Source organism: Cryptotermes secundus, unplaced genomic scaffold (assembly GCF_002891405.2).
Source record: "Cryptotermes secundus unplaced genomic scaffold, Csec_1.0 scaffold561, whole genome shotgun sequence".
NCBI lineage: Eukaryota > Metazoa > Arthropoda > Insecta > Blattodea > Kalotermitidae > Cryptotermes > Cryptotermes secundus.
The window spans coordinates 703,641-723,244 of NW_019744119.1; the positions used below are offsets into that span (position 1 = coordinate 703,641).

Genomic DNA, 19,604 nt, shown 5'->3' on the forward strand with positions numbered 1-19,604 from the left:
TAGATAGATAGATAGATAGATAGATAGATAGATAGATAGATAGATAGATAGATAGATAGATAGATAGATAGATAGATAGATAGATAGATAGATAGATAGTGTTTGTATTGTTGAAGCCTGTGGTATACATAATTACCTGTCTATTTTAAAGTGTTATGCAGGTTATTAAGGTTGATCTAGAAGATATGAGATCGTATAAATAAAGAAAACACAGAATTTCCATTATGAGAAATCAGCCGGCCGATACTGTTCAGGGAGATGATTCTGTTTAATCTGAGAATCTTCCGAAAATCATAAATAAATTATGTGGGCAAAATTCAGATACGAATTGAAAGAAACTATTATACCTTCACGGATCTCGGAAAGCAGCTAATTTATGTTTAAGGCACATACAATAACAGGTAAAAGGTAATTATGTCATGTGCTAAACAAATTAAGCACTACATCATTAAGGCGTATGAGGGAGTTCATGTATAGATCCACACTTTCTTGACCTCGGTACTAGCTGAAGGTGAGTGGTCAGCTTCACGCCTGGCTGCTGTAATCCCGAGGAAAGAGCTCCCGGTACCCATTGGACAGGCGGTTGGGTGGACCCCAGAGCCGGTCAGGATGACGTGGAGAAGAGAAAATTCTTGACCCCACCGGGACTCTAACTCCGATCCCTCGGTCGTCCAGCCCGTAGCTAGTCTCTCCCGGTACAATAGCAGGAGGAGCTGTCGCCCAGTACAGGGAGTTCTGCAAATTTGTGCACTTCTCTTCGTTGTTCGTATCCTGTTGTGTGTCATAATTTGTGGCATTTGGCCGTCAGCATAACATAACTGCTCACATTGGTTTTATATGATGGCTACTACATGTTTAGGTCCGCATATGGGACCATCTTCAGGCCGTCTCATCAAATACATATCTTGTTACTGAATTGTACTAACATGGATCCATATGTCCTGCTCTTCACAATCATATAATACATGCAACCGTCAGGAAGTTGCGAGAATTTTTCTAATTTAAAAAATTTTCAAAGTTAAAATTTAAACTTAAAAGAGGTAAAACGATTGGTTTATTTTTACCTTTATTATCGTGTTGACAGCCAGATCCACCAATCGTGTACTTCTTGTTGGTTACTCTGTCCGGATAAATGAGTCTCGAAGCCAGGACTCTGCTGTGGAATGCCAGCAGTTCCATCGATTTAGATGCTAAGCAGCGACCACGTGACAAAGAGTGACCACAGTGTTTCTGTGTGCTGGTCGATATGGAAGTGAGTCCATTAAGGTGACCGTCATATTGCCGCCACGTGACTGGTAAGAAGAAGAACGGCCCAAAGTGGTGCGCGGTCAGTGAAACGAATTCTTGTGTACCCTTATCGATACTTGGTACATTCAGAGCCACTGTTTCGTCTGCAATGCGTCAAAACTACGCACCTTTACGAGTTTCATGTAGTGGGCTAAGACGTCGGGGCTAGACTCCATCAATTATTTTCCAAATTTTCGGCGAATCTTGCGATTTCCATATGCAGGAATAGTGTCTTTTGGAAGGAGGTTCTTTTTTGCAGCTCGTACATTAACCCTCGCTAATCTGGTTACAGTTAATATGGAAATATGAAAATTACTGTTCACAGTTGAGTACATACTTTAGAAGACACGTGGCGTCTAGGAAGGCAGATGAGTCACTTGTCTGTTCAGACAAAACTTGACAGTTTCTTCAGACCTGCAGTATTACGTTCAAAAACAAGTACAACTTCTGAGTCTTCTATCTATGAATAAATTTACTTTCTTTTTAGAGTTCTCAAGTTCAAGAGTGATTTTTTATTTATTTTCATCATCACTGCTTATATCCATTTTTTTTTATTAAATCCGTCACAACACAACTATATTAAGGTCACTGCCTACTTTGGCTCTGCTACATGTTTCGACTATTAAAAGCCATCATCAGGCAAATACATGGCTAACATATATGCACCACTGAACCCTGATACTGCAGTTCAGTGGTGTATACATGTTAACCATGTATTTGCCTGATGATGGCTTGTAATAGCCGAAACATGTAGCAGAGCCAAACTAGGCAGTGACCTTAATATAGTTGTGTTGTGACGGTTTTAATAAAGAAATTGTATATTATAACACAACAGGATGCATTAAATGAAAGTTACTGCTTATATCATTACACTTCCCATTTATTCTTTATCGTCTAGGGCCCACTTTTGCTTCCGTAACCCGGATGAACCCACCCAGTTACTCTGGATTAGCTAGGGTTTTGGATCTCCCATTAGGCAGTGTGTCGGATTGTGCCTTTATTCATGCGGTCACGGCTTCAAGTCTTATATATTACCTTACGTCACACTGACATAAGACCTACTGAAATCCATCCAGGAGTCAATAAACCTAGAAATTTCAGCGACAGGGTTTGCCGAAACGTCGGCAACTCCTCAACATTGGACACCGCTTGGCCCCGGAAACTAAACCACACAACAAACTCCAGCACTAGAAGCTGAGAGTATTGGAATCAGGCTAAAATTCAGTTTTTCCCCTTCATTTTGTCATCTAGAAACATACAGATTAAAATAAACAAAACCGTACTTTCTTCTTCTGTTTTGTATTCGTATGAAACGAAGTCTCTCACGTTAAAGGGAGAAGTTGAGTCCTGATGAGTTTACGGCAGTGACTTTGAAGATTTCTTCAGTATGACNCTGAACTTGAACTTGACTTTGAAGATTTCTTCAGTGTGACAGAACGCTACCGACGTTTCGGAGGAACTGTTGCATCCACCTTTAAGGTAATAGTGACTCTTTTTGCCTCAAGATGGAGACATAAGTTAAAGTAAGGTAAAACTATCCCTCTGACAGGCCGTGGAGACCTATAGAGTTGTGAGACGTCGAGTCTCAAACATTTTCTAGACAATCGGCTCAAAGATGACAGTGAGGTTTTCAGCCTTAGACTCTGGTCGCTCTTTACCCAAAGGAAGATTCCTGATACTCATTTCTCTTAGAGGCTGAGTCGACCCCAGGGCCATAGTGCGGCTGGAAGGATAGTTCAGTTGAAAATCCAGTGACCTCGTCGGGAATCGAACCCTCGACCTTCCGGCTTGTAGCATAGTGCCTGAACCAACTACGCTACCTCATTGAGACATATTTCTCCCAAATCTGATAGCTATTTACTAAAGTCCCAGAAGGTATCAAGCTTTAGAGATTGAGGGACTTTGAAACAGCATATTGAACAGGTTAGAGTAGCGGCATCGGGAGGTGCTCGGTTCGTATCTCGACAAGGAGACACTGGCTATCCTAACTGAAATTTCTGGTAGTTTTTCTCACCTCACCCCCCCCCCACCGAAATATATCGGGATAATGCCTCGCTTAGTTCAGAACTGCTTCCTTCCACTGTCACCGTACTAATGTACGCAATGGAGCCCAGCTACAGACAGCGTCGTGAAGTAACCAATAGAGAAGAGAGCAGTGGACCAGTGATTGAGGCTAGCTCTTTCTAAGGGACTCAACAAAATAGGCGCTTTCCCTCACCTGAGGACGGAAACAGATCCAGTTTCCGAAACGTCTTGTTTTTCTTAGTTATCTTAAAACCAGGACGATGGATAGAGTCCGAAAACCCAATACCTCTATGAGACAAAATAAATGTTTACACAATTTTAATCAGAATACCTTCATTGAAGAGAACATTAGAGAGATTTAGCCGTGAATGTAGCCTATGCTGCAGGGTTTGGTTTGGATCGAACTGGATGAAAATAGGGGCCAATTGTGGACTCGTGAATGACGTAATAATTTGTTTAAAAATGGCTTCGAATTTCTTGTTTAGCTGATAGATTATCAGCTTCTTAAGAATAATTCTACTCCATGTAGTTTTATATTGTTTTATTTTGTTAAATATGCGTCATATCAAGTCTTGATAAGAAGTCTTTGATGATAACACGATCTGATTTATAAAAAAAAGAGAGCAGGTTGGTGAAGTTGCGTAACTGTAGATTTGTAGGCCACATTTTGCACGTACTCTCTTCGAATGTGCCTCATTCATCTGCTATCGTGAAATGGGGGCCTCGAAACTTTATTTAAATTCGTCACTCTCTCCCCGTTCTGAGTTCATGCATAGGCCTAGTCCTTTTTACGCTTCGCTGATAAAGTGGGAACTGCCCACGTTCAAGCAAATGTGACAACGCGAGCTACATTGCTTAGCAACGACGAGTAAACAGCGGTTGCTAGGCAAAGCCTACAACAATACGGACAGTGACATGTTTTCTATATGTCCGACTCTAGGTTACATAAGAAGATACATTGAGATAATGATGAAGTGTATCATTTTACTGTCATTTCTAATATCTGTCTTTATGAACTAGCTGACAAGTGCTTCTTTTAATAGTTAATCCCTTTAATGTCCAATTTTATGCATTTCCAAACAGATCCAACTTGAACCCTTTAACTTCCGTCACAGAAATTCATACCAAAAACTTCAAGGCTACGTGAGTGTAAATTTGTTGTTCAAAAGACCATACTTATACTAAGATCATGTGAAAGACTGGTCTTGCCTCTAAACAACGTATGTCGTACCTGGTGCCAGCTATTGACATATTTCGTATGTTGTACTAATGTGATTACAACCAATCATTCTCTTCTATTGTGGCTGTTTCAACACAATTTCCCCCCTAGACAATATATTCGATACCTGTCGTGAAAGGGTGTATCAACTTTTAATATTATCTTCACGTCTTGCAAGCTTCTTGCTGCCTTCATAGTTTCGGGCTGAAGTATAGTAGACCTGTTTATTTCTCACCTTCCTCTATGTTTTTAATTTCAGTTTTATTCTGGCGGTGTGAAATTGATTTATTTGGTACCATCACAAGTGGAACCTCTGTTCTACCCCCGGATGATAGATGTGAAAATGGAGCATGAGTGGAATTATAATTGAAATGAGAAGTCTTATTCGTGCTACATGCTCCGACCACTTCATATTCCTTGACTTCATTGTACTAATAATTGCCCTATTTGCCGCATAATGCACTTTTCTCCACAAGACACACCGCCACTTCCTCCCTCTTAGCTCCAAACATTCTCCTCAACGAGCTGTTCCCAGACACAATCAGTAAGAGATTACGGTTTTCTGGGATGTGACCCAGTGTCGGTTGGTTCAGTGTTACCGACGTTTTCGACGAAACCTGCACCTTCATCTTAAAGGATGAAAGATGGAGGCTTCAATTTCCTCTGAAACTTCGGTATCCATTTACAAAACTGCAAGGGTTCACATCTGTTAAGACCATAATCTTCAATTTCAGGCGTGAAAACTTCAAGTCACACTTTCAATACAGTGCTTGTATGGGGACTTTAGATAAAAAAGGTAAAGCCCATAGGGTTGTGAGACGTCGAGGCTCACACATTTTCTAGACAGTCAGGTCACAGATGGAGGTGAAGTTGTCAGCCTTAAGTGCCAGCCGCCCTTTACATTCAAGAAGTTTCCTGGTACTCATTTCTGTTAGAGGCTCAGTCGACCATAGGACCATAGTGCGGCTGGAAAGATTAGGTAAATTGAAAAAAAAAACAAAAAACATTCAGTTCATTAGGAATAAGACCGGCTATCTTCCGGCTTGTAGCATAGTGCCTCAGCCAACCACGCTACGAGACCAGTTCGTTGGACAGCTTTATGAAAATACCGCATCACGTAATTTATTCGAAATTCCTTTAGTAATTTTAAAGGCCGAGTCAATCGAACGCGACCTTCCATATGAGTTGCACTAGAACGACACAATAATAACGGCAATGAAGGCCCTTAAATCCTTTTAGCACTGCAACCATCAAGAGTACTCGGTAGCCCACTTAACATAGGCAAGCAGCTACGCAGGTATGGTCGCATGTTTGCTGCTAAATTGAGACCATATTTTGATAAAGGAAACTGGGTTAAAGGGCTCACGTTAATGGCGCAACTGTAAGCACCATGGTGGCGGTGCTCTAATCAATTGCCCGGCCGTCTGTCTACCCACTAACGAAAGAAATCCATTTGAGCCGTGTCAAGACACCTCAGTGACATGTTCAGAATATCATAGGACGCATAATGCATAGACTTTAAGTTCGGGAACTGTTTAGAAAAAAAAAGTATATATAATGTTAAAGCTTTTTCTGCCTTTATGCAGCATAATTTGATTATTGTATAACAAAACGATTGAAATCAAGTTAAAACATAGGTCAGTCTCACTACATATTACCATTAAGTCACTCATGACTCATGCAGCTGATCCCTTCTTGAGGGGTCGCAAATTCTGCAGCTACTCAAGAATTTCCCAGCATTTTATGGACGCAGGAGGTTCGTTACCATGTTCACAAGAGCTCTCCTCTGATCTCTATCCTGAGCCAGATAAATCCAGTCCTTACAACCCCGTCTTATTGCTTTCAGATCCATTTTAATATTATCCTTCAACCTACGTCTTGGTCTTCCTAGTGGTCTCTTTCCTTCTGGCTCTCCCGCCGATATCCCATATGCATTACTTTTCTCAAATTCGTGCTACATGACCTACCAATCTCATCTTCCGTGACTTGATCATTCTAATTATACTTGGAGAAGAGTACAAGTTATGAAGCTCCTCATTATGCAGTTTTCTCCACTGTCACTTCTCTCTTCGGTCCAAATATTCTCCTCAACATCCTGTTCTCAAACACCCTCAGTTTATGTTCCTCCCATAATGTCAGAGACCAAGTTTTGCAGCCATAGAAAACCACGGACATAACTGTTGTTTTGTATATTCTAATTTTCTGTTATTATTCAATAAGAAGCCCGGATAGCGTAGCATAGTGACTGGCTATGGGCTGGACGACCAAAGCGTCGGAGTTCTAGTCCCTATAGGGTCAAGAATTCTTTCCTCTCCAGATCGTCCAGACCAGATCTGGGGTCCATCCAACTTCCTTTCCAATGTTTACCGAGGGCTCTTTACCAAGGGGTACAGCGGCCTGGGCACGAAGCTGACTACTTACCCCAAATTAGTGCCGAGGTCAAGAAAATGTGGATTTATATGTACATTCCCCATACTCCTTCATGGCGTAGTGGCTAATTAGTTAAACCCAAGGGACAACTTTACTTTTTTTATTCTATAGTAATGATGATGCAGACAAACCTAAATTATTAGGTACAGAACTGGTTTATCCGCGGCGTGCAGCACGGGTGCCGCGAGTGGATAGGGGTAGGAAGGAAGCCTGAGAACAAAAGTGGGACATGTCACAGGAGAAGGAAGAACAGCGTGGCCACAATATACGGGTCCGTGCATTTCAGGATGGGATTAAGGACGATATGCAAAGAACGGTAAAGGTTTCGGTAGAGGTAGATGGAAACAATGTACGTGTTCGCAAAATTTTCCCAGTATGTGCATATACGTACCGGCATGGTGTAGTTGATGGGGAGGTTCGGGTAACCCCTCCCCGCCGGCGCTCGGCTTGCCCTCCGCGGTAGCGTCGTTGAGGTCCAAGATGTCACAGATGTGGAAGCCAGACGTTCGGGTCGGCATCTTAAGGTTATCGAGCAGCCTGTAAAGTGACGGCACGCATTCAGACCAAAGGGCACAATAGGGGAATTTGTTGCCCACTTGAAAGCCGCTCCATGGGCCGTCAAGAGGGGCACAAGGCTCACCTATCTCAAGTATACCTTATTCACAGTGTGGAAAACATGGCTCATGATAAGCCGACGGTTGGAGCAAATGCGTCAGTCACTGTCCTAATGAAAACAAGACATTTAAACTGAGCTGTTATGAGCGTCCTCTATTATTTGGTTGATTGTCTCCTTGAGTCGGTTTTGTCACACCCTGAGACAGGAACCTCGCGGAAGAAACGTACTGCATTTCCGGTGTGGTGGCAGTAGTTCACATCATGTCTTGGTAAGTAAAATCTAGTAACGTTTTGTCGTCCATGTGCAACTTCGTTCACTATTTGAAGTTGCACATGGACTGCACAAAAGGCAGCGCCTTAACTCAAGCGGTTAGTCGCTGGCTTTTCAACGTGGTGGCCCGGGTTCGATCCCGGGTCTGGTCAAGTGGGATTTGTGGTGGACAAATTGGCGCTGGGGCAGGTTTTCTCTGGATACTTCGGTTTCCCCTGCCAATCTTCATTCCACAAATTGCTCCACAATCACCCTCACCTATCATCTGGGGCTGGGGCCAGAAGTGGCCGCAGCACAAGGGACTTAGTCCCATCCCACTAGCAATAAAAAATAGTAGGCACAAAAGCTCCAAAAATCATGTCTATATAGACTTACCCCTCACATATGTTTTAGGCACATGATACGTGTATGTACAAGCTGCAATTCTTGTATCTACTTTAATGCTACAAAATTATATCTTAAGATACAGGGCGATTCTAAATTATTGTCAGGGTTTCCGTGACCTATATTTTCAAATCAGATTCAATAAAATCAAACCGTTTGCGGAAAATGAATGTTTAACTAAAATAATTTTATTTAGTAACGCCCTACTCGCTGCGTCGAAGTCTTGATTGGTTCAGTTATACTTTCATTTTACGTAGGCAGTTTTATTTTGTTTTTCCTGTTTGAAAATTATGTCACTGAACCCCCGACTGTAATTTAAAATCACTATATAGAATACTTCCACCGTAAATCTGTGAGTCGTAGAAGGCGAGAGAAATTGAACCCGGTACCTAGCGCTATAACTGGTCCACCCTGTCACCAGGGGTACATAAATACAGGGACCTGGTCCTGAAGAATGGTGGTTAGACGCAAGTCTGATGGCCTTGCTTTGTAAAAAATTGTCAACAACTCCAAAGAAGCTAAAACCCGATGAATATGGAAGAATTTCCTAAGGAAGACTACGGTTCAAACAGGGGTGGTTTTTGCATTACGCGTAAAAAGACGCTGATCTAAATATGATTATAATTTTCCGCTACTGCAACACAGAAAAGGTGGTGCAAGACGAATATAAGAATCTTCTTGAACGTTATGCCATGCTGATTGCTGTCCAGCTACTTCCTACTCTGAAACTGGAGGCAACAGATTATTCTGAAATGTTGGCAACACTTATCAAGCTATAAGCCCTCTCGTCTGAGAAGACAATAATCTTCATTGTCACCTACGTCAGACTTTGACACCTCCGCTACAAAAAGATCCGGTTAAGGCTGTTCAGGAAATCAATCGCTGTATCCAGAATCGTAGGAAACCCAGCAGTACGGTGGCAGAATTAGCATTGTACTTTGAATAGTTTAGTTAGTTAGTTAGTTAGTTAGTTAGTTAGTTATTAGAGAGGGTGGGTTTCCCCATGCACTTAGACCTGTAGTGGTCCATTGTGCTTCCCTCTATGATTTCTACCAGCCTCTATATCCTACCGGTATTGGTGCTTACCATCAGTCCCGCCCAGCCAGCGAGACCGGCTCTACTGGCTGAGAAGTATCTATAATGCTTCCCCCATCTACCGGAGGTATTAGTGACTGCTGTTGGGCGGCAAACGTCCGCAATTTTGGCTCAGTGACCTTTGAATAGTTTAAGTTCAGTGACCAGAATATGATCCTACATATAACTTAACCCTACTTTTATACCGTCCTTGCATTTGGCGTCCTCACCTGTCTTATATTCTGGCATATGACGCCGTGTAGTCCGTTTAAAACTTCACAGACATTTCGGTAGAAAGAACTGTCTGCATCTTCAGGACCCAAAATATGCTAAGCAATTAACGAATAAGAAGAAAGGAACAAGTAGAAGTCTACCAGACTACATGGTGTCACAATCCAGAAGATAACACTCGATTTTGATGTCCTTTGTACTCATCAGTAATGTGTGGGGGAAACCTATAGATAGCTAAAAAAGAAGGTGAAGAGAGAACGCTGATTCCTGTCGAAAACCTTGCTCCTACTTGCATTCAGTGGGCTGTTTCCTAAAGGTAAAGAAGAGTCTACCAGTTACTATTCCAAACGTCTTTCTACTTCTCCGAATTTCCGAACTGTCTATGTTCTTCTTTATTCGGGCCATAGTCAGCCTGTTGACATCGTTCCAAATTGGAAGATTCACGATAAGAAAGAAACCAATGAGACATGGAACTCAGTCGGTTGTTGCCATAAAGATTAGTGTCTTTTTGGACGTGACCCCGCTTAGTCTGGTAGATAGTTACCAACGTTTCGGAGGAACGTGCTTTCCCTTCTGTCCTTAAGGTTGACTCAGGAGGTTCCTCCGAAACTTCTGGGTTATCAGTCATATAGTTCAGTAAATATTTACCAAAATTTCGGAGTGTTATGTTCCCCTTTTACCCTGAAGACGGAGACAGAATGTTCTTCCGAAATTTCTGGTATATGAAGTCGGGTAGTCAAGTAGATAATTAACAACTTTTCGACTAAGCAAGCTGTCTCTTCTACCCCGAAAGATAGAGGTAGAATTCTTCTCGAATATTGCAAGATAATATTTTCCGAGATTTGTTTCCTATGAAGTTAGGAGAAGCAGATGTGCCACTGTTGTTCTGAGGGCCGTGCCCACTTGCAGTACTCGAAACTCTATCCAGGTTCACCATTGTTGAGTCACGTTTCCCAGACAAGTGTTTCAGTTTAACTCTTGGCTTTTCCAAAGTCGCAAACTGTCAGACTACAGGACAAACTGTGAAAGCCATGTACCTGCTTCTCTGCATTCCTCGGGCCAGGGGTGTCTGGATATTCAGAAACTTCGAACGTGAAGAACAACATAACGACGCGAAATTCATATTGACCTTTCAAAAGGAGAATCTTGCAGTTCCCAGCTTCCACAGAGACACGGTTTTAGGTACATTCCGATTTCCGCGGACACTTCGTAGTGGCAGTTTCGGCTTACATGTACCATACTAACTTCAGGTTATGAAAAGACAGCTACCTAAACTGGACAGAAACAAGACTTTCTGGGAAGAACTAGTCACTTACTTTCCTTAATATTGTCACATGTATTAGTGAGTATGGACAGGGCCATAACAAATCACTGAGCACTAAGTCTACTTCCACTGGTCTTTACTTGGTAACAGCTCTCCACACTGGCTGTTCCTCTGCAGTGTTTTCTAGTAACGAATCTTCGCAATGGAGGTTCCTCAGCTTCCATTGTCCACCAACAGCTGAACCCTCAACTGCTCTGCATCACTCTCTGAACTGAACTCGGTCTGTCGAGTCATATAGCCTCAGAGTGGACCCACAGAGAACACCTCCTGCGCCACCTCTTGTACTATTGTGTGACGTCACCACACACGCATATGCTGCTGGCGGTACATAGCAACGGCTGTACGCGTCACGTAACATGACACCTCCTCAATTGTTGCGCGCGTGCATTACATAGCAACGGCTGATGTTTACAGAGTCACCTCTTAACAACGGGTCTATACGCCACAACATGACACGGACTGCATAGAAAACAAGGCGTCCAACAATTCTTCTAGTGTTATGTTTGTATTCGTTGCAGGGGTAAAATTTTTACCGAATAATTACCTAGCAACGACAGAAGGGCTACACATACAGACACACAAACTTATGGGAGGGATTTATGAAGTACGCCGTTGAGACTGGCTCAGATGCCGTGATATACATACAAAGTTTCACAGAGATTTGTTCAGGCATTCAAAAAATGATTAGTGGGGATTCATAGACACATAGGCAACATGGTGATCTCATAAATGAAGTGAAGCTAAAAATACGAATTAAACCTTGTTGCTGTACGTGAAAAGATATATTGTGTGATTTTTGTCGACAAAATTTGACATTACAATACATACTCATGCCTATCTTCCACTGTTGCTTCTTGCTGCTATATTCGGCTCCTACCCGTAACTACTACCAACTATGACTGCCTGGCACTGCAGAATGACTCAGTGACAATTGCTAGATCTTCATATAGGCCTGCTTGTATTTGTCACAGTTGAAGTTATCAAGCCTCTCGATTCCTGTGGTAATCTCCTCAGCTCTTACACGGTTTGGTCTGCCAGGTTAATAAAACAATATTTTTTTTCCCCACTGGCTCTACAACCCCCTTGGGCCCTGGCCTCTGATGTTCAGTTTCATGAACATTTTACAGACGGTAGGACTCCTTGGACGAGTGACCAGCTCGTCGCAAGGTCTCCACCTTAACACAGGACAACACAAACACAAAATAAACATCCATGCCCTGAGTGGGATTAGAACACACGATCCCGGCTTCCGAGCGAGCGAAGACAGTTCATACCTTACACCGCTCGGCTATCGTGACCGGCTTAATAACAACATACTACTTTAAAACGTTAGGGGCACGAGGTAGCGTAGTTGGTTGAGGCACTATGCTAAAAGCAGGAAGGTCGCGGTTTCAAGTCCCGATGAGATCATTGGACTTTTTTCAATTGACCTATTCCTTCCAGCCAGGTTGAGTCAGCAGCCTCTAACAGAAATGAGTACCAGGAATCTTCTTGGGTGTAAAGGGCGGCTGATGGGTAAGGCTGACAACCTTGCCACCATCTATGAGCCGATTGTCTAGAAAATGTGTGACCCTCAACGTCTCACAACCCTATGGGCCTCCACGGCCTGTTACAAGGATAGCTGTACTTTTTTTGCTTTAAAATGTTAGAGAGTGTAATGTTGGTATTACTGATGTGAGGGATTCATGAATTACGCCGTTGAGACAGCCTCATTTAGCATAATATTAATCTGGTTTCATTACGATCAGTTTAGACATTCAAGTAATATTAGGGTTAGTAGCTCAACAATTTGAGAGGCTCTAGTGTTAACATTGTTAGTGGGACAGATGTGTGAATTGCTCTGTTGAAATGGGCTCATGTAGCATCGTATGCCAGGTTTCATAAAGATGGGATCAGGCATTCAAAATTTGCTCAGGGGGCTGCAAATACAGACACACACACATACACAGATAGCAAGGTAATCTCATAAGCCTACTTTTATTCTATCTCACAATAAGGAAAGTAGGTTAAAGTAATGGAATACTGGAGGAAATTACACAGTGAAGACCTTAATTTATAACAATATTGTTAAATTATAAAATGGTTAAAATTGAGGTGATTGTGACGTGTAGCATGCACGGAGAAGATGATAAATTCTCACAACAGTTATATCAGAAAAACTGAAAATACCATGACCTAGAAACAGGTGACAGGATAGGAGAAATATTAACATGGTAAACGAGGTAAAACTGTCCTTGTAACAGGCAGTGGAGGCCCATAGGCTTGTGAGACGTCGAGGCTCCCACATTTCCGGGACAATCGGTTCACAGATGGCGGTGAGGTTGTCACTCTTAACCGCCTAGCTCTCTTTACCCCCAGGAAGATTCCTAGTACTCATTTCTGTTAGAGGCTGAGTCGACCCCAGGGCCATAGTACGGCTAGATGATTTAGTTCAATTGAAAACTCCAGTAACCTCGTCGGGAACTGAACCGGCGGCCTTCCGGCATGTGGAAGAGTGCCTCAACCAACTAAGCTACCGCGTGCCTCAATATTAATTGGCTCCAACATAAGCTGGTTGTGAGTCTGCGGTCTGTGATCAGGGCCCGGTGCCGGACTTCTGTGAACATAGTACTGAATTCTCGGGTTCGCTAAATGACAGAATTTCTCGACCTGTTGAACTATGCTTAGCTTTCAAAGAAGAGTTTGGCTTCAAGGATACGTTGAGTTGAATTGAGAATGTTTCTTGCTACATACTGCACACCGTCTCACTTAATGTTGCTTCATTTTATCTCGAAACTGTCTATTTACGTCTTGGACTCTCTGTCTGGAGCAGTAGACTGGGGCGCTGCAGACTGAGACTGCCCTGTGCTTTCCTGCATCGTAACTAATCATTAAACAAATGAATGTTGGACACTGTGCGTTTAATTTCCGTTGTGTTCCATTTCGGGCAGGGTGGGGTCCACACGTGAACACGATATCCCTGGGTGGACACACACGTCTTGTTTGGGTCGATAGACGTTACTTCTTGAAGCCAGACATCGTCTGTGTCAGCGGTTTGAAGCAGAGGCTTCCGTGACCACGTTCAGCTGCATTCGAGCGTAAGGTTCTGACACAAAATATTGGAGCTGCTTTCCTTTTTCTTGTTGTCATCCTATTTATATTTCTCTCTGTCATCTTCTTTGCCTCTTCTTCCTTCTTTCCTTCCCCATATTCACGAACTTTCTCTACTCTTTCGCCATCTTCTTCCCCGATTTTTTCATTCTTTCTCCTTTATTCCCTTTGTCTTCTCTTCCTATTCTTTCCTTGCTCCCTTGTCTTTTTACTAATCTCCTCACTCTCCTCTCCTTGCCCTTCTCCTGTTCTTTATTCTGCCTCTTTTTTTATTACTTGCCTTCCCATTAGTGTTCTGACCCGAAGTTTGCTCGTTCAGTGTGAGAAGCCGGCAGGAGCTTCACGCAAAGGAGCGACAATTGAGAGAGCCTCAGCTCTGCTTGCTACAACAGATGTTGAGTCCATACACGGAAGCGGGCCTGCAAAACCGCCAGCCGTATCGGAGAGCAAACAGTTTGCACCTTTGCAATCTGAACCCTTCTGGCCTTGATGAACACGCTGACAACCTAAATTACACATATGAATTCAGTTATTGTGCCGATGACCGCGTCTACTTGAGAACCGACTTCGTAAAAGGTAACGCCATCCCTGTAACAGGCCGCGAAAGCCCATAGGGCTGTGAGATGTCGAGGCTCCCACATTTCCTAGACAGTAGGTTCACAGATGGCGATGAGGTTGTTAGACTTAAGTGCCAGCCACCCTTTATCCCCAGGGCGATTCCGGTTACTAATTTCTGTTAGAAATGATAAATAACGGATGTTGAAATATCAAAAGCTAATTGAAAACTGAATTCTATGACGTCAGATTTCTTATTCTCAAATAAAATTAAGACAAATTGTTTGTTCAGAAATACGACTACAACAAGTGCTTTGTTCGCATTGCTCTCAGAAGAATCTACGAAAATTTCGTTGTTGACAAATGAGATCATAGCCCGCTCCTTTGTTCAGAAATGAAGCAAGAGCAAATATTTTCTTGACAATCGCTACCTTCCTAACTACAGTTTTGAGCTTTCTGTTCATATCTGTATTAGCCTGTCACGTATCGCTTTGCTTGTTCTTGAGCGCTCGGAGATGCCGAAGTTATCAGCTTATCTTCATTTCGTGTTTGGCGTCCTATCCTATAAAGCTATCCCTGTAGCAGGCCTTGGAGGCCCATAGGGTTGCGAGACGTCGAGGCTCTCACATTTTATAGACAATCGGTTCACAGATGGCGTTGAGGCTGTCAGCCTTACGCGCCGGCCGCACTTTACCCCCCAGAAAGATTCCTGTTACTCATTTCTGTTAGAGGCTGAGTCGACCCCACGACCGCAGTGTGGCTGTATGAATTAGGTCAATTGAAAAATCCAATAACCTCATCGGGAATTGAACCCGCGACCTTCCGTCTTATAGCATAGTGGTCAACCAACTACACTATCGCGTGACCCCATGGTAAATCCAAGGGGGACGGAATTTAGACAATCCGATATTGTGACAAAAACTGTGTACTGAAATAGGCTGCGAAGTTTAGAGATTTATAGGAAAGATTTTGCTGCCGAGTTTCACCTCAAGACATGCAGCGTCTGCAAGATGTCACGAGAAACTCAGAATTCCGTGGACTAGACGTGGAACTGCTAACCATTGCCAGTGTGGCGCCAACACACATTCGGATTGCACGGGTCAGTACAGGTTTCTCCTGTATTGACGTCAGGTCTCACTTGGTACGGTAATTCAGCACTTCACCAATCATGTTCCCTTTTTAATGCCGAGGAATAAAATTGCATTTCCTTTCCGTTAAGGCCTCTTTAACTATTTTGTAAGGTTTGGGGGTTTCACGGCGGTGACTATGAAGAATGCCATCATTTGGGATGTGGCGCCGTAAATATCTTGTATGAACCGACGTTTCGGAGGAACGTATCACCTCCATTTTCGGGGTAGAAAAATCCGCGAACGAGGAACCAGCGTGAGCAGGTGGCTATAATATGCAGCCACGTCGGTTCACGGCGCCACATCTCACAAGACGACGTTCTTTATTTTAACTGTGTTTGAGCAAACAAAATGAGCCTTTTCTATCGGCCTTATTCTTGGATTTACATTATGTGAAATTCAAGAGGAACTGACGAGTTGTTTATAAATACGAATCTGCATATGTCTTTTGAAGTCCGCCACTTCCGGTTGGTAGCAGAAAGTATCGATGTGAACGTGGCAACAGGCAGCAGAGAGATTCGGGGTGCATACTAGAAACATCGACACAGCAGTTAATTTGGGTGCTCACAGTTCGAGACCTGACTGGCCGGGGCATATATATCTACCGATTTGTTAAATGGTTGTCAAGCTACACGTTTCTTTCCCGCGACCATCATCAGGCGTGTACAAATAAGCGAATGAAACGACGTTCATTTCTGAACTGCGTGATGCCGTGGATCCATTGCCATGTTTACATAAATATTTTATGAAATTTGAAAAAGTTAAATTTTTCTAAATTATAATTGACAGTTTTAGTAAAATATATGGGAATATGAGAGTAACATATGTATGCACTGGATGTTTGTGTGCGTTTTTCTGTGTTTATGTACAGGTAGAGGCCTTGCGACGAGCTGATCACACGCCCAAGGAGTCCTACCGTATGTCTGAGATCTAGTAAAACCGAAAATGGAGAGTTTCATGGAGGTAGGCGTAGGCCCAAATGAGGGCTGTAGCGCCAATGTAGAAGAAGAAGAAGAGAGTAACATATACTTCCCAATCAATAATTTATTGACCTGTAGCTCCTAATTAATTGCTGTGTCCACGACCTCAATATATATATACTATACATACAAAATAGTATGGGGCACACGGTAGCGCAGTTGGTTGAGGCACTATGCTGCAAGTCGGAAGTTCGCGGGTTCGATTCCTGATGAGGTCATTGAACTTTTCAATTGTCCAAATCCTTCCAGCCTCGCTATAGCCCTGGCTCGACTCAGGCTCTAGCAGAAATGAGTACCAGGAATCTACATGCGGGCAAAGGGCGGCCTTCGCTTAAGGCTGACAGCTTCACCGCTGTGAGTCGAATGTGTAGAAAATGTTGGAGCCTCGACGGCCTGTTCCAAGGATAGCTTTATCTTCTGATTTACATTGAACGCAACTAAATCTCTCTGGACTAGACACATATGAAGGGAATTATATAAATCCCTAATCTAGCACCGGATATTAAAAGACGTTCGGAGTGGTTGGGGCGCGTAATTAGAATGCAAGAAACAAGCGGAGGTTAAGAATTTCCTGAAAGTGAACAAGAAGCAGAAGAGAAGGGGGAACCACGGAGTGAGAGGACAGGAAGATGTGGAGAGAGAATTACGAAAGATGAAAGTGAACAGATAGAGACAAAACTGATACTAGAGAAGAAAGCGCATCTGTCGCGAAGGAGGTCGGAGTTCTTAGAAGACCCGACAAGTAATGGGTATGTGAGAAGTAAGTCTCTTGAAGGATTAACGTCTGCAATGTCAGAAACTTTCGTTAGAACGATATGCAGCAGGTTCCATCTCTATCATCATTATTATCGTGCACCGGAAGTCGCAGTTCAGTTGGTAACAGACCTGCTTCCTGTTCCCAATTTTCCCGGTATTTCTGCGGGTTTTCTCAGTTTATACAGACAAATTCATGGATAATGCCTTAAAGTAGGACATGACATTGTAGTTCCATATCTTTTAAGACTCACAATTTCACTAATTATCCTATTATTTGACGCTATGGAGTCTCAGGTTCTGGTTTCGTCGTTAAACAGGGCAGAGAATCCAAACGTCACTTTCCATCCTCCATGTGACCGCTTCTTATTACGTTACTGTCAGGATTCCTTCTTTCGCCCACTCGAACTACATGCCCAGCCCATCTCAAATCAGTTCCAGTCCCACCTGATTTTCGTTGACCTTCCTGATAGCATATTCTAAAGCAAAGTTCAAAAGCATTGGCGATAAAGCATCTCCTTTTTTCACACAATTTAGATGGGAAATTTATCAGACAAATTTTTACCTGTAGGACTTTACTATAGGTTTCATTTAAACACGTTTTATTCAGTCTAACTAGTTTCATGGGTACTCCAAACTCTATGAGCATATTGTACAATACTTCCCTCCTAACTTTCTTGAAGTCTACCAATAGCTGATGTACTGTCCCGTTGCTATATATATATATATATTTTTTACATCCGTCATATAGACACAAAGGATGGCAGTAATACTCACCTCACTGATATTGATTTCATGTTTCGGCTTAATGGGGTCAACCATCATCAAGTTAAAAAAAGGTAAAACTATCCATATGACAGGCCGTGGGACCCCATAGAGCTGTGAGACGTCGAAGCTCCCACATTATCTAGATAATCTGCTTACAGGTGGTGGTGAGGTTGTGGGCCTTACTCGCCGGCCTCTCTTTACCCCAAGGAATATTCCTGTGTACTAATTCCTGTTAGAGACTGAGTCGACCCCGGAACCATAATGCGGCTGGAAGGATTAAGACAATTGAAAATTCCAGTGACCTCATCGGGAATCGAATCCGCTACTTTCCGACTTGCAGTATAGTGCCTCAACCAACTGTGCTACCGCGTGCTCCAATCATCATCAAGTAGATGACGAATGCACAAAATTTGAGATATCACAGTTATCCTACAGATTAACTGATGTTATCTAGTGTTGGATAAGTCACTAAATTTACAGTGCCTAAAATATTATGAGATACGTTCGTAAGGTGAGTAGACAATAGTAGAACATCTACAAGATATGCTCCTATTATGGGACGTAGGTGCATCGTTATTAATTACAGACGTATGACCGTTATGTCATTAGTTTAAATTCATGTATTCTATTTTATATATATATATATTCTGTGACCATACAGCGGTGGGAAATTTAAACGTAATTGCAAAGTACTTCTTCCCTAAGGTTGCCTATAAAGGCCTGCAAGAGGCCTGTGAGGACCACAGGGTTCTCTAGACAATCGGCTCACAGACGACGGTGAGGCTGTCGGCCTTACGCAACGGCCCCCCTTTACCCCCAGGGAGACTGCTTGTACTTATTTCTGCTAGAGGCTGAGGCGACCCCAAGGCCAAAATGCTGCGGCTGGAAGGATTAGGTCAAACGAAAAATCCAGTGACCTCATCGGGAATCAAACCCGCGACCTTCCGGCTTGTAGCATAGTGCCTCAACCAACTACTCTACTGAGGGGCCCCACATAAGGTTTTCTATAGATAATAGAACATAGGCTGCCCTGTTTCATAGGATGAATTGACTTATCAGTTAATCTATAACAGGGCAGCCGAGATCTTCATACTTCTATGGGTTAATGAGCCGTGCGGTGACAATTCATTGAACCGAAACGTTTCATTCATTCACCAATGACTTTACAGCCCTTTGTTTGGCCCTGCCCACTTTTTTTATTTTCGTAATGCTATACACAGTTGGTAGGACTCCTTGAACGGGGGATCAACCCGTCGTAAGGCCGCTACATACACAAGATAGCACAAACAGCCACAGACATCCGTGCTTTGACCCCAGCTTTCGAGCGGACAAAGACAGCTCAAGCCTCAAACCGCGCGGCCACAGTGCAATGCTGAAATGTACCAAGAATAAGGTGAGGCGCTATGAACGTAAGCTTTTGTGTGGCGGATATAGCCTATATGTGAAAACGACATAACTTGAACTTTATTTT

At 42.9% G+C, this 19,604-nt stretch overlaps 1 protein-coding gene across 1 annotated transcript in view; it reads right to left on the reverse strand.

Moving 5' to 3' along the window:
• LOC117283094 (homeobox protein vnd-like) overlaps positions 1–19,604 on the reverse strand; it is a 93,121-nt gene that overhangs the window by 48,043 nt on the left and 25,474 nt on the right. The window contains exon 3 of the mRNA XM_033755470.1: positions 7,353–7,498. Within this exon, the coding sequence (XP_033611361.1) occupies positions 7,353–7,498 (146 nt within the window). The remainder of the gene's footprint in view (positions 1–7,352; positions 7,499–19,604) is intronic.